Source organism: Carcharodon carcharias, chromosome 15 (genome assembly GCF_017639515.1).
Source record: "Carcharodon carcharias isolate sCarCar2 chromosome 15, sCarCar2.pri, whole genome shotgun sequence".
NCBI classification, from domain to species: Eukaryota; Metazoa; Chordata; class Chondrichthyes; order Lamniformes; family Lamnidae; genus Carcharodon; species Carcharodon carcharias.
Genome location: NC_054481.1, coordinates 97,025,452 through 97,052,374, shown reverse-complemented (window position 1 = coordinate 97,052,374; position 26,923 = coordinate 97,025,452). Strand labels below are relative to the sequence as shown.

Below are 26,923 nucleotides of genomic sequence, written 5' to 3'. Positions count from 1 at the left end.
TGATTATGATGTATGGACACTTTTTTCATCTTTTGAAACCTTTGTTTTTGCTGTTTCAGGTCTTCAGCTCCTTGAGGAAGCTCTCTGCCTTCAGGGAACTCCCTGTCAGCGCTTGCCTGCGCTCACATTGATGTCATCGTCCACCCTCTTTCTGTCCCAGCCCAGTAGCGCTGAGATTTTCAGCACATGCTTCATGCTGGCTGGCAATTAATTGGCCAGCCAACGTGAAATGGTGATCGGGGGCCAATCATGGTCGGCGATCCATTTTCTGGCAGATACCGGGCCCGTCGATCGCACCTGCTCACCAAGCTGAAAATTCAGGCCATGGGTTCTAACTACCAAAGGAAGTAAATCTTTAAATTACCCCAAAAGGATTACTTCTCTGGGAGCTGCATATTTCACCTCTACTTTTAATGCTGTATCCAATGTCAAAATTACCTTGTTTAACTCTCTCAAACTCAATATAAGTTTGTCCAGGCTGTTTCCTTACATTCCGAATTTTCTGCATGTACACCTCAGGAACCAACTCATGCACTCAGTATAGTCTTTTTTACTGCATCATAATCCACAGATACTTCTTCTGACAGCAACGCATAAAACTCATGAGCTCTACCTACCAACCTGCTCTGTAGAAGCAATATCAAGGGCCAGGATTTTCAGCTTAGCATGCAGGCACGTACCCGATACGCCTGAGCATGAAGCTCCCAATGTCATCGCGCACTCAGGAGATACTTTGGTCGGCAGGTGCACGCGGGAGTTAGCAGTGTGCCCACTGACAACTAAAAGGCCTGTTAAGGACCTTAAGCAGCTAATTAAGTAGAATTTTTTGCTGCCTGTCCAACCTTGCAGATGGCGGACAAGTGAACAGGCCAGGCAGCCTTTGCATTTCTTGCGAAACCTCATCCACAGGTGGGTTGAGGTTTCCAACAATTAATAAAAATACAATAAAATGCTTTAAAACTCATATTTAACATCTCCCTCTTCATGTGACTGAGTCACATGTGGGGACATATTTATATTATTTGAGAAATCTTAGTTTTTCATTTTAAAAATCTTCAGCTCCCTTAGGCAGCTCTGTGCCTTCAGGGAGCTTTCAGTGAGTGCACCCCCAAGCATGCGCAAACTTCAGCACTTGCGCTCCTTCTGCTCCCATCCCGGCAGCGCTGAGGCTCTTAACACACGTTTCACGCCGGCTGGCCAATTTAAAATCCCTCAGCACCAACTCCTGAGTTCAGTGTTCTTCTCTTACTCATAGCCTTCAGATTCACCAACACAAAGCCAATGAAGGAAATTTTTAAAAATCCAAGACGGGTCCCCAGTTTTGTTATGATATGGTAGGTGGTAATTGCCGGGCTGACCAAATCCCAAAAGGAAACCTGGTAAAGCAATCATGATGATTTGTAATTTGCATTTATTATGAGAAGGTATGTGTACTGAAGTCAGAAGTAAAGATTCCACTACCACTTTTGGAAATTTTAAATATTAAATTAAAACATTTTTAACAAAGTAAAAGAAAACTTAAACACACAAGATTGCAGTTACATAGTTAACTTTAGCCTGCAGCATTTCCCAAAAGATTTCTATTTAGCTAGACTCTCAAATGAACATGCTTTTCAAAACACAATCCCTATATAGATTTTTAATCCATGAAGAATCCAGTAATATTACTGCAAGGTACCCACTGTTGCTATAGGGGAGATATTTCACAGGCTTCTCTCTCCCTCTCACTCAACAATGGAAATCCAAGGCTTGTAACAAAACCTTGCTTTCTGGAACAAACAAACATTTTTCTGGGGTGGCTAGAGGCTGCTTACTTCACCGGTCTGTCCTCGAACAGCATACTCTTCAAGATCATATGGCCACACACCCCATACAGCTTTCAATCTTTCCTTAAATATGTTTTATTTTCTCTTTCATCTTTAAATCCATTGTCCTTACCTTTCTTTGGAAGCTGCCTTTCTTTGGAAGCTGCCTTTCCCAGAATACAAAAATATTTTATGTTGTCTTTATGGCCACTACTTTCAGGAAAAATACACTTAATAACTTTGCTTTATTCATTTATGATCTATGCCAGTTGTAAAGCTTCCTTTTATTTCTTCTTTGAGTTTCAACAGCTAAAAATTCAACTCCCCATTTGTCTCCTAATGCAAATTCCTATTCATGCTGTATCTACTGATATTCCATCTTAATTTGTTCATCTCCACTTTAACATGCCTACTTTTACAACTAACCCTTTAATGATTTAAACCTTGCAGTCTGACTGTCTTCAGTTTAATTAAATTAGTCACAGTAACGGACAAACATACATATAACCACCCCCCAACAAGGCTGCTTCACAGGGCCCCACAGTAATATTGAAAAAAGTTATATTTTTCTTTACAACATACACTCACTCTCCCACACACATGCACATACACTTATTCTCCACCCAGTCCCCACACACACACCCATTCACTCACTCTCCCCCCCCCACACACACGCATTCACTCATTCTCCCACGCACACAAATTCACTCACCGTCCCACAAGCACACAACCAAATACGCTCACTCTGTGACACACACACACACACATGTGAATGCACTCTTTTACACTCATGCACAGGTATTCACTCTCTCCCACACATGCACAGATTCACTGTCTCACATACACACACACTCTCACACACTCACTCACCCAGACATATGTACATTCACTCTCCCACATAGACACACACGCACACACAAATACACTATTTCTGGCAAACACACACATGCTCTCTCTCTCTCTCTCTCTGTCACTCACACACACACAGACACACACACATTTACTCACTCACACTCACTTTCATACACTCGATGTCTCTCTCTCTCACAAACACACACACTCACGCACACACATTCATTCTCCCATACACATACGTTCACACACACATACTCACTTTCCCATACACACACATACACTCACCCTCACATACACACACACACATTCTCCCACATGCGCTCATTCTCTCAAATACACACATGCGCTCACTCACACATGCAGAGACAATATCTCTCAAACACACTCACTCTCTCATACACATGTGCAGGGAAGAGGCAGGAGATTGGCACTAAGTAAAAAAGTTCAGAGATCCAGTGCAGACACGATGGGCCAAATGGCCTCCTTCTACACCGTAACAATTCTATGATTCTGTCTCTCATACACACACACACGGTCTCTCAGACAAACACACACATGCTCTCCCACAAGCACACGCACACACTCTGTGACACACATGCAAACATCTGCATGCACTTTCTCATACACACACGTGCGCACTCTCACACACACAAACACTCACTCTCTCATACACATGCACAGATTCACTCTCTCAAGTACGCACACACTCACACACACTCACTCACTCTCACACAAACACATTCACTCACTCTCACACACACACACACACTCACTCTCCCATGTCTCACACACAGCACACTCTCTCACAACACGGTCTCTCAAACACATACCCTCCCCCTCCACCTTTCCCATCTGTCTCTACCCCACAACTGGCTGTCTCTCCTCTCTCTCCCCTCCACCCCTCATAAGACAGCCCCGCCATCCCTGGAACAAGTGTGGTGAACCTTTGTTGCACTCCATCTATTGCAATAATATCCTTTCTGAGATAAGAGCACCAAAACTGCACACAGCACATACTGTTGCACTTTAACAACAGAATACTGTCATGTGTTACCTGGTATGACATTTCTGTTGTTATAAAAAAGGGTATCAACTGATTTACTGTGGGCAATGCTACCAGGGAATCACTAGAAGATTTAACAAAAAGACAAGATCAGGTAGAAAGCTGAAGAGCTTCTGGTTCTGTTGATTACTTGTGAGATTGAATCTTCAGTATGTTAATGTTGTCACCAGACTACCTGATTGAATAACTGTCTCCCTGTTGTTCAGCTATAATTTCATATTCCATTATTCTTTGAAATGACTTGGGGAACATTGTAGTGTCTTTTCCTCTTCTGCAGGTGTTCAGAGTGCACTGTACAGTTTGATTCTTTCTCTGGTGATCTGTGTTGCTGCAGTCGCTATTTTTACCACCCATGTTCTACTCCTCTTACCAGTACTGCTGACCATTCTAGGTAAGAAAACCGTTGATTGTTTCATCCTACCCTTGACTGCACAGCTATTAAATGCATAATAAATAATAGATGAGTGGGCAGATATACCATTCAGAGGGCATTTTAATGATTTGTATTTCTTTTTTAAGTACCACCTTAAGACAGCATCTAAATAACCATACACCATTAAAAAGGTTAAAAAGATTGCAAGAATATTTGCAATGAAAACACAAAATGCTGGAAAAACTCAACAGGCCTGGCTGCACCTGTGGAGAAGGAAACCAAGTTAATGTTTCGAGTCCATATGACTTCTTCAGAGTCATACGGATTCGAAACGTTAACTCTGTTTCTCTCTCCATAGATACTGCCAGATCTGCTGAGTTTTCCAGCATTTTCTGTCTTTATTTCAGATTCCTAGCATCCACACTATTTTGTTTTAATCTTGTAAGGATATTTGTTTTTTAACAGGATTGACTACACTTCAAAAGTATTTTTTCAAGTCATCCTGAGGATACAAAATGCACCGCAACAATGTATGTTTTTCAATAGTTAGAAATCCTTGCCAATTACCTTTCCAAATGTTCTAGTCCAAGTTTTGTCATTAATTATGTCAACAACATACACAATAAACTAGAAACTGGCAATGGAAAGTTGACATAGCTCCCCGAAAATCTGACAACAGGTAAGCGCACTGAAAGGGCAGTGGAACATAGGCATGTTACTTGAGCTGTATATATACCTTCACTTACATTGTAAAGGATAAGTGATGAATGCCTAAAGGGGATGCAAGTCTTGAAAGCTCTAGATTTAATTTGTAGGGAGTTTGGAAACATGCATTTTAGAAAATATTTGACACTCAGTTCAGAGATGCACTCTCTTGTCCATCCAGACTTCCCAATTATGCTACTGTCTTCTTCATCTACCCTCTCAATTGAAGCTCTACTTTTCTCCCCCACTCACCACTGCCCCTCCGCAAACTTCCCCTACCCCAGTCTGTGGTTTATAGTTTTACTTTCCTTCCTCCCAAAATCTGTGGTTTAATCAGCACCCTCTTCTCTTCTACCCACACATGTACTGGTTCCTCCCTTCTCTCTTCCTGTCAGTTCCACTTCATGGAACTCCTAAATCCAGCCCTCCTCTTGTTATTATCACTGTCAGCTAAAATTATTAATTGTGAGGGCATGCAGTGTGTGGGATTTCCTGATTTTGCTAGAAGTCCCATCCACACAATACAGCTGCATTCAATTGTTTTCGATCTGAAGGGCAGTTAGGGATGGGCAATAAATGCTGGCCTAGCTAACATTGCCCATATCCTGTCAGTGAATTTTAAAAGACATTGGCTTAGAATGGCAACACCAGAATGAGAATGGAAATTCACCATACTGGAGCTGAGGAGGGAAAGACTAATTTGCATTAGTTTTGTTCTTGAAGACATGAGGACCATCCCACCAAAACCCCTGTGTGTCTACATCATAATCCCGTGAATTTATATATTAATAAATATACCAGAGAGCTACAAAGGACCTGGATGGAGAACTTCTGTTGGGAGTTCAGAGAAAGAAAGGAAGCTATTAGATCAGTCTAAAGTTTCAAGAGCGGAGACCTTTTGTGAATGTTTAAATGGTAAAATAGGGAAAGTTACTGGGCTTGTTTGGAACTAGATGTGATAGAAAGAACTTGCATTTATATAACACTTTTCACATCCCAAGGAGTTTTACAGCCAACAAAATATTTTTAAAATGTACTCACTATTGTAATTTGGGGAATTGACACCCAATTTACGCACGGTGAGATCACACAAATAACAGTGTGAAATGACCATAAAAGCTGTTTAAGTGGTGTTGATTGAAGGATAAATATGCAAGGCACTGGGGATAATTCCCTTGTTCTTCCCTAAATAGTGCCATGGGGTATTTTAAATTCACTTTAGAGAACAGATGGGGATTTGGTTTAGACAGAACCTTGTAGTATCTGGCATAGCAAGGGTTAATGTGGGACTGGGAAACAGTACCGCCCACAGTGTGAGAAAAAGAGACATGTTACCTGAGACTAGAGTCAGTTGTGGACTGGACAGACCTGTGTAGAAGCAAGCATGGAGTTAGCTCGTAGCTTGGGCTATACCCTGTATATATGTACATTTTTATGTGTTATCAATAAACATTTAAACATTGAACATTAATGTTCAACCATACAAGACTCAGAACCTCTTTGTGAGACCTACTAAATTTACAACATACAACAAACCTCTAAAAGTGCAGCAGTCCCTCAGCACTGCACTGAAATTCAGCCTCTAGTTAGCACTCAAGTTTCTGGAGTGGAATTGGAACACAAACTTCCAATACAGATGTGTAAAAGTAACCACTGAGCCAAAGCCACTCATGGATGCATTTGGGTCATAGAATGAGAGGATTCAGGTTTGTTTGAGGCCTAAAAATGGATCTATTCTGGGATAGAGAGGGAAGATATTCTAGTACTGAGCTGACTTAAAGCAACTTGAGAACCTGTTTATGGCCTGGAAGAGTGAACTTCTAGGACTAAGATTGGAACCAAATAATAGGTTTTATGAAAACCTTATCCAACACAGAGAAGAAACAAGATGATAATTGAAGTGAAGCTTGCTGTGAATTTTCTTATGGATTTTATTTAATATGTTTGTATTAGTTCCTTTGGTTCTTTGCATTTAATATAGCTGAATTTGCAGCAATATCTTTGCTGCATTTTTTTTGTTTCTTCTATCCTCTGATGCATTTTAACTTTAATAGTTAATGAGGTCAGGGCCTGATTTGCATTGTGGGAGACACATCTTTAGCACATTACATGATTCATTCATTATTCCATGACTATTAATTGAAATATTTCTTGAAGAGCATTGAAGTATTCCTGCCTAGATATTCATAATTTGATAAAGACACAATGGTTGGAATTCCAACAGCCAGGGTCATTCTGCAGGGACAATGACCGGGAACTGGCAAAAAATCTCAGGTAGTGACACTTTTGAGTCCAGACACTATAGAAAGGAAATGCCTTCACTTAGAACTCAAGGTAAATTGGTACAAATTTCCATGATCAGCATTTTAATGAACCATACGTATGTTCATAATATTATTTGGGTTGATGAAAATGCGTTTGTTCTATTAACGAACCACACAGAGGATGCATTTTACATCAATACTACCTCCCCCCAACTCAGTGAGGTTCACATACCATATCTTGGAGCCATGGAGTGGGGCAGTGACAGCACCATTCAACAGTAATGCTTAGTGGTACTGTACAAATTCATTTTGATTTCCAAGCTTTATTTTTGTTCTGGTTTGTAACCATCCTTCCTTATTTACAAAAAAAATCATAAGGGAGAATCTTCTGCCTGTTGGGCGGGCCAGTCAGGAGCGGTCACGGGCGGGTGCGGAGACAATCACCTCCCGCGATCGGCTGCACACCGCCATTTAACGTGGGCAGGCCACTTAAGGCCTGCTCAGCACCACCTGTGTGGGCGGGGGGTGGAGGGAGAATCAGGGCCTGCGCATGCGCACAAAAGAGCACAGAAATCTCCCTGAGGCATGATGCTGACTCAGGGAGATTAAGTTCAAATTGAAAGTTTTAAATAAAAAAAGAATAAAATTATTTAGGCATGTCCCCTCATGTGACCATGTCATAGGAGCTGGGACATGTTTATGAATTGTGTAAAAAATATTTATTTATGCAATGAATCTGCCCGTGGATGAGGATTCCTGAAAATGCGAAGTTCCGCTTGGGCTCTTTGTCTGCTCGCAAACCTTAAGGTTGGATGGGTAGCCCTGTCAATTACCTAAATTAGTCTCCTATTGGCCTTAACAGGCCTTTGACAGTTCGGCAGGCGTGCAGCCACCTCCAGCACACGCCCGCCAAATGAAAGATCGGAATGACGTGCCCAACCTCACCGGGCGTCATTTTATGCGTCGGCGTGCCAGGCCTGCGCCCGCATGCCAACGTGGAAATTCTGGCCATAGAATTTTTTTAAATGTGGTAATAACTTATTTACAGCCTTATTTTATATCTGTCACTAGTCAGGATTAACTACAGTGAAAGTCTCTTGCAGTGAATTCTGTTGAGATGAATGTCACTCAATAATGACATTTCAGAAAACCAAGAATAGTCAGAGTCTGAATCTTCTTCTCATGCAACGGCATTGTGTCTTGACAGGATGAGGTCCATTGTAAATGGCCCCATTGTCCACAGACAACCTCTGCTAATAAGTTGTAGACTGTTTCAATTGAGCCCTAAAATCAAACTACAGCCATCAAGATAAAATAGGAGATGGGTGAAGGAAAAACTATAGCAAGACTTTCTAGCCTGCACAAAGAAAGCATCATCAGCATAATTTGCTAGCTTGATAGGGTTACATAGAAAAACTGAAAGTGTTGGAAATACATAATGTTGATCAGCATCCAAAAGAAGGAAAGGGCATAATTTGGTAATTTGTGGGGCCAAGAGTTTCTGATAGGACCAGTGCCCCCTGTTGGCCTCTTAGTATCAGCCACTGAGAGTATAAGGAATAAGTTATGAGGTAGAGGAAGTTAGTAGGGTGCAGGATAAGGTGAAGGGCAGTTTAAACTTCAACACCTCTGGAAATCTTATTGCAATTCTGTAGACTAGTTTATATGTATGTGTACAACCAGAATCTAAGTGGCAAAGAGTTTTATCATTTGTAATGTCTTAGTCAAACGAGGTTGGGAGGATGGAAGCTAAACTGTAGGATTGGAAGAAGCTCCAGCGCCTTGGTGGAGTGAGGCCATGGAATGGTTGCAGATGAGAATTTTGAAATAACTGCAGGTGGTCAGTAGAGGTAAATAAGGATTTGTAACACCATGACCATTAAAAGGGTCTATCATCTTCATAAAAAACTGCCCAACAAAGCTTCTTTTCTCTATGCATGATTGCTTGATATGCTGAAATAAATCATCTCACAGTGCCAGCATTGTGACGAAGACAATGCCTCTTTCTTCTAACAAAGATTTTACTAGCACTTTCTCATGAAGTCATTTCCCCTTTATTATATTGATATAAAAAACTGCAGTTTGCAACTGGAAAGTATGGGGCCTTGTTAAAAAGTGATGGATTTCGTTTTTCATAATTGCTCGTTCCACATGTCATTGTTTTAGAACAGCATTGGTAAAGCTTGAAAGCACCCTGATTAGCTGCCTGCAATCTTGGGTAGGAAGAGTGTAAGTTACCAGGGGAGGAGGAAGAAACACCAAAAGCTAAGGGAGAAAGTACAGAAAGAGGAAGTCTCAACCACAGAAGAATAAGTAGACTGCATGAAAGCCATTTGACTAAGACATTACAAATGATAAAACTCTTTGCCTGCTTAGATTCTAGTTATACACATACATATAAACTAGTCTACAGAATTGCAATAAGATTTCCAGAGGTGTTGAAGTTTAAACTGCCCTGTGACATACAGTGAAATTGATAAGTATGTTGTCAGTTTCGTTGATGCAAAACACATACAAATTGTTTTTGAAATTAGAGTCTTTGCTGTATTAATTTTGAATGATATATCTCTCAGCTGTATCCGCACATCCTGTTTAAAAGAGCTTAAGGAGTCTTTTGTTCGCTCTTCATTGTGTAGGATTTTTGTCTTTTAATTTTACTGCGTGTACTTTTTTAGGACTGAATTCCCACAGTAGTTAGTGAATTACAGAAATTATCAATCAGAGCAGATGCAGAGTTGTATTCTGTTTTCCTTTTATTTGTGTGAATTTTACACTGATCAAGGTGAGAGAATAAAACCTTTTCCAACTGGGCATCATAGGCAGATGATTTCCTTGGTATCAATAAACATGCCAGCATGGAATGTGAGTGGCAGCGCTCAGTGCTGCCCGTGCAGGTGGGAGGAGGAGTGCGAGTGGGCCTAGCGCGACCTTAGCACATATGTGCAAAAGAGTGCTTCAATCTCCCTGAGGCAGCTCCGTGCCTCAGGGAGCAAAGCACTATTTAAAAATACTAATGCACAAAATAAAAATATCATAAAACATGTCCCCTCATATGAGTCTGTCACATGAGCATGGACATGTTTTTAATTCAAGTGCTAATTTTTTTTTATTTGCTTTAGGAAACCTCATCCCGCCCGTGGATGAGGTTTCCTAAAAAATGCAAAGTCCTCTTAGCCTTTTTGCCTTCCAGTCAACCATTAGGTTGAACGGACAGTGAAAAATTCAGGACAATTGTTAACTTAATGGCCTTAATAGGCCTTTTAATTGTCGGTGGGCACGCTGCTATTTCCGGCGCATGCCCACTGACCTAACTATCACGAGAGTGCGTGTTGATGTCGGCACGCTCAGTCGACATCAACACGCTTTATTTCATGCTGGGGGGGGTGGTGTGTGAAAAATCCTGCCCTAATTGTTTTTATTAAAAACAGCAATGGGTGAAATTACAGCATATGAAAGCAGTAACAGATTGAAATTGAACTTGGCTTTGTTTATTTAAGGTGTCAATTTATTGTAGACATTTTCTTCTTTGGTTGAAATTCAAGACAGAAGAATTTCATATGAGCCCATTAATTTAATATCATACAGCAGGGATTTGACCCACATGACTATTATCGGGCCAAGATTTGCAAACTTTGTTCTTTCATAAGATTTCCTTCCTATTTAGGAGCTCTCTTGTCTCTGAGCAAGAAGTTGTGGGTTTAAGCACAATTCCAAAAATTTGGGTACATCATCTAGGCTTCAGTGTAGTACTGAGGGAGTGTTGTATTCCTGGAGGTGCCATATTACAGATGAGACATTAATGAGGGCCTCATCTCCCAGCTCAGGTGGGTGTAAAAGATACCATGGTACTACTTGAAGATGAGCAGAGAGGTTCCTGGCCATTCATCAATCAATCAATTAATTACAATGTCAGCCATGACTCAGTTGGTAACACTCTTGCCTCTGAGTGAAAAAATTATGGAGTGAAGTCCCACTTTGGAGACTTGAATATGAAAATCCAGGCTGACACTTCAGTCCAGTACTGAAGGAGTGCTGCATTGTCAGAAGTGCCATCTTTGAGGTGAGACGTTAAGCCAAGGCCCCATATGTTCTTTTAGGTGGGCATAAAAGATCCCATAACAATATTTTTGAAGAAGAACATCATTGTTACCTTTGGTATCCCGACCAAAGAATGATACCAAGTTAGTTATTTTGTTTGCTGTTTGTAGGGCTTTGCTGTGCACAAATTGGCTGCTTTGTTTGCCAAAAAACAACCAAGTTTACATTGCAGAAGTAATTCACTGCTGCAAAGGCACTATATATAATATACATATATATATATGCAAGTTAGTTGTTCCTTTCACTGTGTATGTTTTTTTTTTACTTTCTCCAAGTTTCTTGGAATTGTCCTTGGATATTGAGTATTTATGTGTTGACACGTGCATGTCCATTATATTTTACCAGGTGTTATCTGCTTGATGGTTGCCACCATGTACTGGTTTGGCTGGGAGATGGGAGCAGTGGAAGCCATCTCTCTGTCCATCTTGGTGGGCTCTTCTGTGGATTATTGTGTCCATCTCGTTGAGGGTTACCTGCTGGCAGGAGAAAACCTTCCAATGGCTGAGACTGAAGTAAGTAGAACCAGCTACCAGCTCAATTTCTTTTAATGCCGAAGTTTACCTTCCTGGCATCAAACGTTGTCAACTGCAACCTTTTCAAGTTGATGCCAGTTCCATATACATAGTATAAGTTGTTGGAAAAAGTAATAATAGCATTAATGCTGAGAAAAAAATGAGACTGAAACTTTTCCAGAATTTTGAGTCAATTATTTGTGATATGTAGGAGGTCTTGTGGCCCAGTGGTAGCATCCCTGTTTCTGAGCCAGAAGCTCTAGGTTCAAGTCCCAATCCAGAGCAGAATCATCCCAGATTGCACTAAGCGCGGTAGCGGGCAGGAAAAACAACGTTTTACCCACCACCCGCAATGGTGGCTTTTCACGCCACATTATCCCAATCCCACCTTGTTAAACATGCATTCCTGGGAAACACGCCATTTCATAGGTGGGCAGCCTCTGATTCACCCACCGCACCATCACCTTGCCGCTTCCTCATGCCGGGCGCTTTTTTTAAAGTGCAGCCTCAAGCACACTTCTCAGTGCTTCCAGCCCAGGACTGCTGCACAGAAGACATGGCCCCTTCTCCACCACCCCCCCCCCGCCCGCCACCCTCAATTCAGCGACCTGGAACACCTTTTGGACGCTGTGGAGGTCTGCCATGATGTCCTCTATTCCCTCTCTGGCTGCAGGAGGGACAGCAACATCACCAATCAGGCTTGGGAGGCAGTGGCAGCAATGATCAGTGCCAATGCCTTGCAAAAGAGGATATCCACTCAGTGCCGAAAGAGGATGAATAGTCTCCTCCATTCTGCCAGGTTAAGTCACTCTCCTCATCACTCTCAACTCACACACTCACAAACCCATAACACATCCACAGGGATCTCATACACTGCCAGATCAAAGAACATCACCATTCACTCTCTCACCTTCATTGTCCTTATCCCATCCATGGAACTACTCACCAGCCACATATGCCAGGCCTACTTATCATCTGGCCTAGCAAGCGTCTGCTTACACTCTCTCCATCTGTCTTCATGCAGGACAAGCTGACACACAACAAAAAGGAGAGGTCGCAGATTGGTGGAGGGATGTCTGAAATAAGGTCCTCACGGACTTTGAAAAGAGAGCCATCCAACTGGTCGGCGATGATCTGGACCATTCCTGTGTTGACGGTGAGGTGAGCAGTGCTCAACCAAGTGGGGATCCAGCAGTGCAACATCCATCAGACAATCATGTTGTGAATGATGTGTCTTGTTTCATAGGCCACTGCCATGCACTAATTATCATACTTTGCTTTTGCAGACACATCTGGGAAACAGCCGAGGGAGTCCATGATCCAGGTCCCCGACTCAAGCCCTGAAGACACCTCAGAAGAGGAATCTGTTGAAACCGTCATAGAAGACCCATCACACCGCTAACCCACACCATCCACCAGTGCAAACACATACCTCAGTGGAACCAAGCTTTAGAGTCAGGGTCATAATCTGGTGAGCAGATTGCACTGTCTGATCCACAGCAGGCGGCAGCAGGGACTTCCCAGGTTTCCGGCACTCAGAATACTGCTGGAGACCAGAAATCTGCTGAGTCAGATGATGAGCCTCTGGACTTAGCCATACCTCATTTGCTGGAGCTACAGCTCAGGAACATCGGGAAGGGATGTCCACTGCACCCCTCAGTCTGCAAGGCGTTATGGAGGATCCATCTGCTTTCAGTCTGAGGTGATAACGTCGGCATGCTAACGCACCAAGCTCAATACTGATAGGATGGTGGCTGCCATGTCCTTGGTCCAGGACATCAGTCCTGCACTGCTGAACTCCATCACTGATGCCATAGTAGGCCTCCAACAGTGTCAATGCGAGAAGTGTGGAGCAACCCAACCTCTTCTCCTCAAGGAGTCAGCCAGGAGCCCTCGGGCACCCATAGGGAGGTGGATCAGCAGGTGCACACCGCGGGGCCATCCACCAAGATGACTCGGGAGTGACCGGCCCATCCGAATCCCCTCTTCCTGTGACCCCAGTAAACCCAACTCCACAGGCTGAGGAGGGTGCCACTGCCACACAGCAGGACCCCAAAAGCAGACCGGGGCCCTCCAGGTCTTGGCTGAACAGAGGATGCCTGTCCAGGTCATCACAGACAAGGTGTAGTAGTCAACAGGCTGCCTCCACCTCCAGTGTGGATGTCGAGGGAGCACAAAAACATAGCAGCAGGGTTAGGAAGGTTAAGAAGCTGTAGTTGCACAGCCTGGGCACAGGTGTTAAATCATTTGTACATAATGTTAACTTTGTTATTAAGCTCCCAAGAGTGTCTCCTTGCCTATGGCCCTTTGTTCTGATGAGCAGTGTTCATGTCACTCAGAAGTGAAACTTTTGCCCCTGCACAAAATAAAGATAGGTGATTCAGTCCAGGGCCTCTTCCCTGGACTGCTTTGTGCAACCTTCCTGGCACACTGATGGTGTGCCTCCACTGTCACTGGTCACATCAGTCATGTCTGCACCTCGATGGGTCTTATCATTGCTGCCAGAATGTACTGCGCTGGCAGGACAGAGTTCCATTATTCTCTTTGTGTGCTCCCAGCACCTTTCAGGTGCAAATCGGCCCCCAACTCATCAGCATCTGTGTCCAGTGACAATGGGGTCCTGAAGGTTTCAGCTCACAAAAGATGCCATAGGATCAGGAGAAGTTAAAGTTTCCCTGCTACATCTCCATGATATGATTATTCACAGAGCACAAGCAAGGTGCCAACAGCCAGGTGGGAGTCAGACATTCACACAAGCTATGTGAGGATCTATGGTATGTCCTCACTGCATGTCCAGCATCACCCTTCTGGAATGTAGGGACTATGGGTATGGGCATCCATAGCAGCTCCATGACAGGAGCCTTATCACAGAGGTATTTGCGCTGCCATCAGCCAAACAGGAGTCAAACATTCACAGATGCAATGTGAGGATATATGGTGTCTCTTTACTGCATGTCGTCATCATCCTCCATGAATCTAGCAGTTATGAGGGCCTCCCAAGTGCACCTGCCTCACCTGGTCAGTGCGATGGCCTCATTGCTATCATCCTCGCCTTCGAGGACCTCCTCACCCTCATCCTAGTCGATGACCTCCTCATCAGAGGAGACGTGCATTCCTCCATCTCCTCCTCAGCCAGCTCCCCTCCCCTTTGCAGTGCCAGGTTGTGAAGGACGCAGCAGGCAACAATGATGCATGACGTCCTCTGTGGACTGTATTGCAGGGGTCCACCAGACCGGTCCAACCACTGAAACCTCGGGCAAAATTTTTAGCTCAGCGGGCGGGCGTGTGCCCGACCCACTCGAGCGTAAAATGACGCACGTTGACATCAGGTGAGCGCCCAGTCATCAACGCGTAGTTGTGCGATATTTCGGTCATCAGGCACATGCTGGAATCAGAGCACGCCCACCAACAATTAAAAGGCCTGTTAAGGCCTTTAAAAAGACAATTGACTGACATTTTTCATTGCCCGTCCAACGTGGGCAGGTGAGAAGGCCAAGAGGTCTTTGCACTTTATGGAAACCTCATACACGGGTGGGATGAGCTTTTCTAAAGTTAATAAAAATAAAATTAAAATTATAAAATTTAATTAATAAAATGTCCCTGCTCATGTGACAGTCATGTGAAGGGACATGTTTAATTACATTATTCATTTATTTTTTTTTCTGAAAATGCTTCATCTCCCTGAGGCAGCTCTGTGCCTCAGGGTGATTATGAAGCGCACACTCGCACTTGCTGGACTCGTGCTCCTCTCTCCACCCGCCTGCCCAAGCAGCACTGAGCGCTGCCATTCGCGTTTCACGCTGGGCGGACATTAATTGGCCCGCCAGCCTGAAATCGCCTTCCGGCCTCGATCACGAGCAGCGGTCAGCTTCCCAGCTGCCCCTGCTGAGCACACCTGAGAAGGGCAAGATTCTGCCCCTCATTTTCAACATCCCAATGGTTTGCTCCACCAAGGTATGAGTTGCAACATGAGCTTCATTGCACCTTCTCTATGCTGTACTCTGAGGCTGAAGCATGGGTGTCATTAGCCATGTCCTCTGTGGGTAGCCCTTGTCCCTGAGGAACCAACCCTGCAGCCTCTCTGCACCCTCAAGACGTCAGGGATCTGAGACCGACTGAGAATGTAGGAGTCGTGGACACTTCCTTCTTTCCTTCCTGGAAACCGAACACAGACCTGCAGGATGAGTTTATGGTCGTCACACACCAGCTGAACATTCAGCAAGTGGAAGTCCTTGAGGTTGACATAGTTGACCACTTGTTGCCATGGAGATCTGGATGCAGTCAATTGCACCCTGCACCTGTGGGAAACCTGATATCTGGGCAAATCCCAGCCCTCTTGCTTCCTGGCTTTCCTGATCCTGGGCAAAATGCACAAGTTCGTGTGCCTGTGTGAAGATGATGTCCATGACCTCATGGATGCATTTGTGCATGGAGGCTTGCGATATCCCACAGAGGCCATCTATGCAGCCCTGAGAGGAGCCACTGGCATAAAAATTGAGCACTGTGGTCACTTGCACGACCACTGGCAATGGATGCACTCCATGTCCCTGTGGTGCCAAATCCTGCCGCATTTGGCAGGTGTGACTGATCAGTTCCCTGGACATGTGCAGCCTTTGGCAACACTGGTTCTCGGTCATCTGCAGGAATGACAAGTGTTGTCTATAGACCCTGCGTGTCGCTAGGTGTCAACCAGCGATAGCTGGCTGCGGCTCTTCAGTGATGTGCACGAGAGCTCCAGCTGCCCCTTCTTCCTGAGGGTGTTGCTCATCCCCCTGCCCAGCCAAGCACCTCCATTGCTCTTTGCCTTCAACTCAGCTCTCTATAAGCCATGAGGCATCCAGTTCAGTCACGAGGCTCCATGCCCCTGATGTACTTCTCCTGCAGGATGAACAAGAGAGATGCATGGGTTATCTTGGGTGATCTAAGAATATCTCTTGGTTAAGTCTGAAGGCCCCTTAATGCATCCCAGAGAGTGCTGGTCACCGCTTGGATGGCTAGAGTTTAGTGCGTTGTATGGCTGCCCGAAACCCCACCCACTTCCGCTCCACTGACCGAATGGCAGCAGCTTTGCCCATTGGACTGCATGCTGTGCTCTCAGTTCAGGTGCAGGCATTCTCCTAACCCTCAATGAAAGGCTGCACTGAACCATTGGGGAGACTGGTACAAACCAGAATGATGACATTGCAAGGAGCTGTGAGTGCCTCCACCAGTGATGTTCCATGGCCAGCTTTTGCAAGGAGATTGTACAACATGCCCAGTCATCCAATTGATCTGCAGTCCTCTAAAACACTCATTAGTTTGCAGTCTGGGCACAAAGGGTGAAAAGCTCTGGAGCATTTGGTGGCACTTTCATGCCTCTGCTTTGCTTGAGTGGGCAGATAAGCTATAGGCCCAACCCCAAGCATGTCAATGTGGCTGTGCCTGAACTGTCTCAGCTGTGGAGGAGTGGTCACTTTATACAAGGTTTCCCTAATAAACTTCCCTCCCCCTGCTGCACATGCTTATGCACCACCATCACCTGCAGTGCAGTCCTTGCCCACCCCTCAACTCGCCTCAACAGCAGTGCAGCCCTTGCCATAGCACCACACTGTCAGCCAGCCAGGAAAATGCAACTTGCCTGTGCCCTCGTCTGAATGCACAGAGCCTCAGCCTAGAGGTCCAACAAGCGACCCTTGCAAGCACTGCGCAACGTTACTGTGCACTCACCTCCGAGTTCCTCTCGAAGTGCAGCTCTCCAGGTGCACACCTTATAAATGCTGTTGTGAAATACGTCAGCATGCAATCACACCGACATACCTGGATGATCCTGTGTGGGGGGCTGTTTCCAGCGAGCATCAATTATGATGATATGCAGATGTATTAAAATGAAGTTCCCGATATGTGGCGGTGGGAAACGCGGTCTGCCATTAACAGGAGAAGCAGACAATTGCAAACTGGTTTCACGACGTCGTGGAACCAAATTTTTGGCCTTCTCGCCATATTATCCGTTCATACGCGCCGTGACACCCATTGGGCAGGGAAAATTCTGCCCCAGGATTTGATGATGAGGCTAAACAGGTTGAGTATCAACTTGTAAAACTTTCCAACATATGTCAATGGCAGGCAATAAGAGTGGGAAAAATTCCTGGTAAGCCATGTGATGGAGCATGCAACCTGCAGAGGCAACGGCAAACCGCTGCAGTACCTAGCCAAGCATAACCATGGACCAACTCAGAAATCCATCCAACACCCTCTCAGGGCATGGTACCTGAAGAGAGAGAGAGTTGTAATGTCATAATTTTTATTCGGCTAATCTTATTGAACTCATAGATAATGAATTTCACGGACTTGAACTTACTGAAACTCATAGTCAGACCCAATAGAAATATCATTCTTCAAGATAGTCAGTGGTCATCCAACAGGTATCATTGCTCGAGGCAGAATGGGGCAATAATTACCCTATTCCAGCCACGTTCACAAGCCCGCAAGATTAGTAGAAGTGGAATGGCCCACCCTACCTGTCTGACTCCCTGCATTGGGAGTCCCCATGCCTGTTATTGCCCTTGCAAAGAGCAAGCCAAGGTTCCATACCTTAGAAGAGGAACCATAAAATGGCACAGCTGTTTTCTGGTGGATTCCACTGATGAAATTCAAGGCTAAGAAGTAAATGTTAAAGGACATGAAGTTCTGATTTTAAAAATATGTAGCCTGTGGAGGAAGGGAAGGAGTACTCTAATAATGTAGACAGGGCATTTTGATTCCAATGTAAACACGATTGATCTGAGTGAGTTAACTAACATGAAGGATGTACTGAAGATAAATGAGCAGTAGAACTAGAGGTGAGGGGTAATTTCCATTTAAACTGTTGTGAAACTAAGTAAATGGGAATATATGTGAAAAATGCTTGTTGAAGAAATATAGAAAATATTTAACTCATTTGATCGATGGCTATACACTTGAGAGAAATTTAACTGCAATCATACACTTGGTTGAATTATCACTTAATGTCAAGGTAACCAACTGCACACAGAAGCCTGAGTCTTCTAATGTTTGTTTTCTACCAATCGATAGCACAAATACTTGCTGAGATAAATAGCTGCACCAAGAATGCTAGTTACAGTCCCTGTCATATAAGCTACTTTGATATACAGAAAGGATCCTGGAGAACTGGAGCTCAGATGGAAACCTTGCACCTATCATTCTCCCCTGTTTATTTTATCTGTCATGGCCGCATCTGTTGGAAACCAGTTTGTCTCAATTTGTAGCCATTGATACAAATAAAGTGATTCAACTCCAGGCTTCTTATGCCAAAACAGAGCCAATGGCTGTGCTGTGACCCCACTGCCTTCAGCAATAAAATAAGAAAGACCCTCTTTTTTAACCAAACTTTTAATCACTCATCCAGTATTTCCTTTGGCTTGGTGTCAATTTTTATCTGGATTGCACTCCTATGAAACACCTTGGGACATATGTTAAGTACCATTATATTACATACAACCACAGTTGGATGAAAAAGCACCTTTAGGAGTATTCTGGATTATTAATCAAATTAACTATATTAACCAAATTTACTTTAGTTTCTAGAAAGACTGAGCCATTTGCTTTTGAGAACAAGGTCAGCAAGAAAAAGGAAGGGCCATAAATACAAAGAGTTTTAGTTTGAGGATAAATTAGGAATGCTTTTATATAAACCATTTCCTGTGAGAGTGACGTTCCATGCTAACTCCTCTGTGTTCATGTTGGTACAGTTGCTTCTATATAAATGTTGCTGTATGAAACTGTAATAGGGATAAGGGTATGTTTAGCAATGTAAACATGCAGGACAGCACATAAATGTTACTCTTCCAAGATCCATACTAAAGGAACATTGGCAGGCATTTTGTTAATCCTGACTCTGGTCTTTCTTTTATTGTTTCTCAGTTATAATGAAGTCCTGAATGCTTCAAGATTCATTTGGTCTTTTGGATTTGGTTTTGAAGGTACTCTTCAGAGCCATTAGTACTTCTCTGATTCTGGCTGTAATAACCTTCTTATCTAATCTTATACGAGAAGTCATCCTTGAATATGATTCATATTTCTATGTCACTTTTACACAGCAACAAAACAACAACTTGGTTTCATATATAGTGCTTTTAGAATAGCAAAACATCCCAAGATACTTCATAAGGACGTAACTTGACAAAAATTGACACTGAGGCAAAAGAGGAGATAGTTAGGATGGGTGATGAAAATCTTGGCCAAAGAGGTAGATTTTAAGAAAGGGCTTAAAAAGAGGGGAAAGAGCGATGAAGAGTTAAGGACATTCAGGGAGGGAATTCAGCATTTCTAAAGGGCTGGTAACACGTCCGCCAATGTTGGAGCGAAATGAGTGAGGGATGCACGGGAGGCCAGAGTTGGAGGATCACTGAGTTCTTGAATGGTTATAATGCTTGAGCATGAGGATAACGATTTTAAAATCAAGGCTTTGGTGGACCAGAAACCAGTGTAGGTGATGAGTGAGCAGCACTTGCCGCAGGTTAAGGTACAGGCAGCAGAGTTTTGGATGAGCTTTGTAATAGGGTAGCAGTTGGACATTCAGCCAGGAGCACTTTAAAATCGTCAAGTCAGGTGGTTATAAGCTTATAGGTGAGGTTTTCAGTAGCACAGAAGCTGAGGCAGGATTGATGATGATTGATGTTACAGTGATTGAAGGGCAGTCTTTCTGAGGGAGACAATATGGGAAGCGGAAGCTTAGCTCAGGGTCAGATAGGATGCTAAGGTTGTGGACCATCTGGTTCATCCTGAGAAAGTTGCCAAGGAAGAAGTTGGAATTAGTGCTACAGGAAGAGTTTGTGGCAGAGCCTAAAGACAGTAAATTTGGTCTTTCAAATGTTTAATTGGAGGAATTTGTGACTTAAGGACTGGCTGTGGCTGTTAGCTAAGTAGTCTGACAACACAGAGGCAATATAGAAGTCGAGAGAGGTAGTGTTGAAGTAGAGCTAGGTGTTGTGAGTGTACATGTGGAACCTTACTTCATATCTTTAGATACTGTCATTGAGGGGCAGCACGCAAATGAGAAATGAAGGTGGACCAAGAATGAATCCTTGAAAGGCTCTAGAGGTAGCGTTCAGGTGCAGGAAGTGAAACCGTTGCAGGATATTCTTTGACTATAGCTAGCAAATCAGGTACGGTAGTGTAGTGGTCATGTTACTGGACTAATGATCTGGAGACATGACTTCAAAACATATCTTGGAAGTTAGGGATTTTAAATTCAGTTAATTAATCTGGAATTGTCATTGGCCGTTCCTGGATTTGAGGATGATGTCTGCTCGGGGTTTTGAGTTTCTGCCATGGGTCTTCATGTGATTCAACCAGCTGTTTCTCGACCCGCAGATCTTTGGGTACGTGGGGCAGGATGTCCTACAAGGTAGCGGCATCCAGAGTGCAGAATTGGCTTCCTTTTCTTTCCTTCTCTGTCACTGCTCTGCCTCATCATTAAGGTGTTTGTAGCTTAATGGACAAGTTTATGAACAATTGGTAGCAAGCTCCACCCAGTCATTAGTGTCATTGCTGCCGTGCTTTGAGGAGAGCTTCAGAGTGGCTTTGTAGCATTTTCTTTGTCCTCCCTGGAACACTGACCATTTGAGAGTTCAGAAAATAGGACCTGGCAGGAGTTCTTTTTCAGCCATCCGAACACAGTGGGCTGAATATTAAATATTACACGGACAGGGGCGTTGCTGTTGGGCAGCTCCCCACCCCCATCCCCGGAAGCAAACCCGCTCCACACTGGCCAGCCCAGCAGCCATAATGTGCAGCAGGCGGTCTAAACAAGGGTCAGATAGGATTTCCACCCCTCACTGGGGAGGAAATGCTGCCCTCGGGAGCTTCCAGCCAATCCGATTGGCCAGCGGTGCCAAGGGCAAGTTAGTGAGCACTGCAGGGACTGCAAGAGGAGGAGGAAGAAGGTTGAATGGATCCCTGGAAACAGCTAAGTCCTGGGTCCTGGGCAGGGATGGTTTGGGCAGGTCAAGGAGGGGGCTGGGGATGTGGGTTTAAGGCTGCCGGCGAGTAGGAAGAAATAGGGGTGGTTCTATCTTTGGGGGCCATCCCACGATCAGCAAAGGGCAGCCCCCAAAGATAAAACCCCCCCATTTCTTCCTACCCACCCGCAGCCTTAAAGTTGAGCTGCCCACTCCCAACCAACTGCCCACACCAAATATTTTATGCCATGGGCAGTGTATTAACAGGATCAATAGGCTTGGTAACAAGCCTAATTAACCCTTAATTTTCTATTTAAATAGGGGGTCAGGCTGTCAATTTCAGTGCCCGCCCACTGTCCATATTATGAGGTGAGCTCAGGGGTGGTCACCCACCCTATTTTAAGTGCCCCCTGCTAAAAACACGCCCAGCATGGCCATGTAAAATCTAGCCCAGTATCTTGTCCATTGAGGATGATTTTGCTGGAGTTTTGCCTGAATGTTTATGAAGCTAACTTCAAGAAGGATACTTGTGTTTGTTTGATGGTCTTCCCATTGAATCTGGAGGATGAGGCAGAGGCATTGCTGGTGGAATTTCTCTAGCGCTCTTATGTGTCGCTGATACACTTTCCAGGTCTCACTGCAGAACAGGAGTGTGGTGATGACAACTGTTCTGTACACCAGGACTTCTGTTCACTTGGGGAGGTCTTTGTTGTTAAACACTTGCTGCCATAGTTTGTAGAAGGCTGAGCTGGCACACCTGATCCAGAGTTGGATATCATCTTTTGAGTGAGGTGGCTGCCAAGATGGAATATTTGACTGACCAGGTGTGGGTTGATATGAATTTTGGTTTGACAACATTGAAGGACAGGCCAAGTCTCTTGTATGCAAACTGAAGAGATCGAGAGTGACTTGCAAATCTGGTGCAGAGTGGGCAATGACACCAGCCATCTACCTACTGTAGATCAAGAATGTCTATGGTGGCCAGTTTAGTTTTGACACAGAGGCAACTGAGGTTAAAACATTTTCCATCTTGGCGGTATTCAATATTGACATCAAAGGGCAGTTGATCTTTGTTGAGGTGCATAGCCACTGTCAGGTAGATTGTAAATAGTATGGGGGCTATCACACAACCTTGCTTGACACTGGTATGAATTTTGAAGGCATCTGTTTCAGATCTCCCAATCGACAGTTACAGTCATATCATCATGCACCAGTTGCAGGATTGTGATGAAGTTTCTTAGACATCCAGATCTCTGGGGCACAATCCAAAGAGCCTCGCAATATGGTGAGTCAAATGCTTTAGTCATATCGATGAATGCAACAATAAGTTCCTGGTGATGTTCTTAACATTTTTCTTTGATTTGCCGGGCAACTAAGACCATATCAGAGGTTCCTCTGCAAGGTCTAAAGCCACACTGTGTCTGTAGGAGGATTTCTTCAGCCACAGGAAGTAGGCGACTCAGGAGTATGTGTGTCAGGATTTTCTTCGCTATGGTCAATAGAGAAATACCCTGATAGTTTCCACAACATGATTTATCTCCCTTCTTGAATATAGTTACAATTGTCGCATTCCTGAAGTTGGGGGGCATGGATGTGCGGGGGGGTTCTTATTCCTCCCAAACCTATAGGATGAGTGTATGGAGTCTTGAAGTGAGTAAAAGCCCATTAGCTTTGAAGACTCCAGCAGGAATACTATCGGGGCTTTGTTGTTTTTCATTCATTTTTTTGCTTGTTGCAGCTCTACCATCGAAGGTGGCTTACCCATGGATTCTACCACAGGTTACTGGGAGATAGCCCGGAGGAATTCAGCAGCCACTGTGGATTTGCAGTTGAGCAGTTGTTGGAAATGTTCTTTCCAGCATTGACAAATGGCATTGTCATCCTTAAGAAGAGTAACACCATACTGTGAGCAAAGGGGATTTTATCCATTTAACCTTGGTCTGTGGACAGCCTTTATGGTGGCTTTAAAAAAGCTTTTAAAAGAGCTTCACATGTCATGACATTCAGCATGCTATTGGATCTCCAAGGCTTTCTCTTCCTACCATTTGTTCTTTATCTTTCAGGTTTGTTTTTGTATAAAAGCCTTGAGCTGTTGGAATGTTACCTTCTTGACTTCCCACCTTGCGTTGTTCTGCCAAGCAATGAAGGCTGCTCATTTTTGTTTTAGGAGGTCACATATTTCGGCATCATTTTTGCTGAACTTGTCCTGATGAAGACAATGTTCGAACACAAAGGTCTGGACACAGGAGCCTAGTACAGCTGACTTTATTTGATCCCATTTTTCTGAAATTAAGTTGAATGTGTGAAGATTTTCCACATTGGTTGTGAGCTGTGCTTCAGGGTTGCTTTAGGGCTAATACATTGATCTTCTTCCTCTTGGACCTTTGGCTCTTGTGATGCCTTGGTTCTAGGTGGATGTTCATCAGCGATCGAACAAGCCGGTGGTCTTCCCAGCAGGCATATCAGTCCCCCATATGGATTGAGTGATACAGACCCTACTTAGATCTTGACTTTGACTCAAACAGTGACATAATCCAGGAGTGTCAGTGCTTTGATCTAGATGCTTCCCTATGGTTTTGTACTTGGCCTTCTGGTGAAAGAGGGTGTTCATTATAATGAGGCCATGCTGAGCACACTTTGTTAGCAGGAGGACACCATTCCCATTGGCTTTTCCCACACCATTTTTCCCAATGGTACCTTTCTAAACATCAGAGTCGCGGCCAACCCTGGCCTTAATGTCCTCCAGAAGGATGATCTTATCTTTTTTTGGGATGGCAGTGAGGACTCACCAAAGGGTCTGAATGGAACTTTTCCTTAATATCCTCATCAGAGTTAAGCATCAGAGCATAAGCACTGATGATAATGGCATATTGGTTACAGCTGAGTTGTAGGTGAAGAATCATTTATACATATTGGGAGTTCTGACAGTGCATCCAAGATCCTATCTCGGCTGGGAAAACCAACTCAGTAGACACCAGGGTTGCTGTCAGCCTTTCCTTTCCAGTAGATGTATCCCTCTGTTTGTTCCTTTAGCTGCCGTCCTCAGGAAGGCAGGGCTTACTCAGGGCATTGACATCAATTTGGAATAAAATCTGGAATTATAAGCATACCTCAGTAAGAGTGACCATGAAACTACCAGATTGTTGTAAAAATCCAACTGTCTCACTGATGTCCTTTAGGAAAGGAAAATTGTCATCCTTACCTATTATGGCCTACATGTGACTCCAGACTCTCAGCTATATGGTTGGCATTTAACTGTCCTCTGAATTGGCCTTGCAAGCCACTCAGTTGTATCCAAGTAGGCAGCCCACCATCTTCATGGGGGCAATAAAATGCTGGCCTTGCCAGCAATATCCATAGCCTCTGAAACAATAAAAAATACATAGGTAAGAGTGCAACCAGGCAAGGGTGGTCCCACTTAGCTGGACAGCGGAAGAAAGAAATTGGAAGATGATAATGTGGCCAAATGTGTCAAAGGCTGCAGAGAGATCAAGAGGTCGATCAGAGTCACAGAATATGTCATCTGTAACTTTGATTAGAGGTAATTTGATGTTGTGTTTCAGTCTTCAAGATCTTTAAGCTCCATCTATTCTAGCCTCTTGCGCATCCCCAATTTTAATCACCTCACCTTTGGCAGCCATATTTTCAGATGCCTAACTTTGGCCCTAAGCTCAGAAGCTCTCTCCCTAAATCTCTGGACCTCTCTGTCACTCTCTTTTAAAAAAACTCCCTAAAACGAACCCTTTTGATCAAGCTTTTAGTCACCCATTCTTATAGCTCCTTATGCAGCTCGGAGTTTTTTATTGACAATGCCTTGGGACATTTTACTACATTAAATATAATATATGAATTGAAGTTATTGTCAGGAGGGATTCAAACGTGGAGTGCTGAGAATGATGACATGGATTTTGTAGGTGACAATGTGATCAAGGACTTTGGAAAGGAAAGGGAGTTTGGAGATGGGGTGGATTTTTTGCAGACAGATGGCTCAAGGGTTGCTTTTTTGAGGTAGTGGTGATGACAGGAAATTTGAAAGGAACAGAGAGACAATATCTGAGGAGATGGAACTATTAATAATATTTAACTAGTGTGGGACCAGGAAGGGTGGTCAGCAGTTTAGTGGAAATATAATTGACACAGCAGGAGGGGTAGGCCTTGTGGACAAGGTGGGCTCGAGATAAGAAGCCAAGAAAGGACATAGAAGAAAAACTAGAGAAAGATATGAATTCAGGGCTACTACTGAGGAAACCTTGGCTTTGTGGCCAAGGGGGAGAGAGGCATGCAGCAGAAGCAGCTGAAAAGATGGTCTTACTGAGCACCTCACTTGGAAGTGATGGTGGAGGGAGCACAGGAGAGGAAGTTAAGGAAATGGCTGGTAGTAGAGAAAAGACGCCAGAAATTGATTAAAAATGACTTTAAGATTGTAAAAATCCAGTTTTCAGTAAACATATGTCATAAGTGCATTTCAGTTTCCGAAGAAGAGTCATACGAACTCAAAACATTAACTCTATTTCTCTCTCCACAGATGCTGCCAGACCTGCTGAGTTTTTCCAGCATTTTCTGTTCTTATTTCAGTTTCTAAAAGATGTACATGTTTGCAGTTTTCAGCTTATTTTCATTGGATGGATGAACATGTTTGCTAACAGCCTGCCTTGTTTGATTAATAGGATAAATGCAAAATGGGGAAATGGAGGACTCTAGCAGCTGTGAGGCATGTTGGTGTTGCCATTGTCTCCAGTGCCATCACTACAGTCATAGCAACCGTCCCTCTCTTCTTTTGCATCATCACTCCATTTGCCAAGTTTGGAAAGATTGTTGCCCTGAACACTGGCATCTCTATATTATACACCTTGACCGTCAACACCGCTCTGCTCAGCATCCTGGCTCCAAGTGACTTTTATCGTTCAAGGAGATCTTTTATTAAAGCAGTCCTAGGAGTAGTGACCATAGGTGTTGGAGGATCCTGTGTCTGTCTTGTACTAATTAAATTAGGAATCAAAATCCCACTCCCAAATGGATAAACACTGTAATTTATTTATATAATTTTAATACAAGAGACTAGAGAAATAATGTTTAAAAAAGGGAATTTCATCAAAAATCAAAAAATGGGACCATTGCCACTTTTTTTTGTATAAACTTTTTCCTTCCTGTGTGTGGTAGACGATTGCTGATTTGATGAAGCTGTTAAGTAACCACTTAACTGCCAGCAATGGTTTGAGTGCAGCTTTTATTGCTAGTTTAGATGTACAACTACTGACAAACTCCCCGATTTTTCACCATTTCTGAGGAAAAAGTTGAAACAAATGAAAA

General features: G+C 43.7%; 1 protein-coding gene across 1 annotated transcript in view; it reads left to right on the top strand.

Annotated features, from left to right (window-relative positions):
• disp3 (dispatched RND transporter family member 3) overlaps window positions 1-26,634 on the top strand; it is a 753,445-nt gene extending 726,811 nt beyond the window's left edge. Inside the window, exons 26-28 of the mRNA XM_041207440.1 lie at window positions 4,001-4,114; window positions 11,509-11,675; window positions 26,281-26,634. Coding sequence (XP_041063374.1) covers window positions 4,001-4,114; window positions 11,509-11,675; window positions 26,281-26,634 — 635 coding nt within the window. The remainder of the gene's footprint in view (window positions 1-4,000; window positions 4,115-11,508; window positions 11,676-26,280) is intronic.
• The last annotated feature ends 289 nt before the right edge of the window (window positions 26,635-26,923 follow it).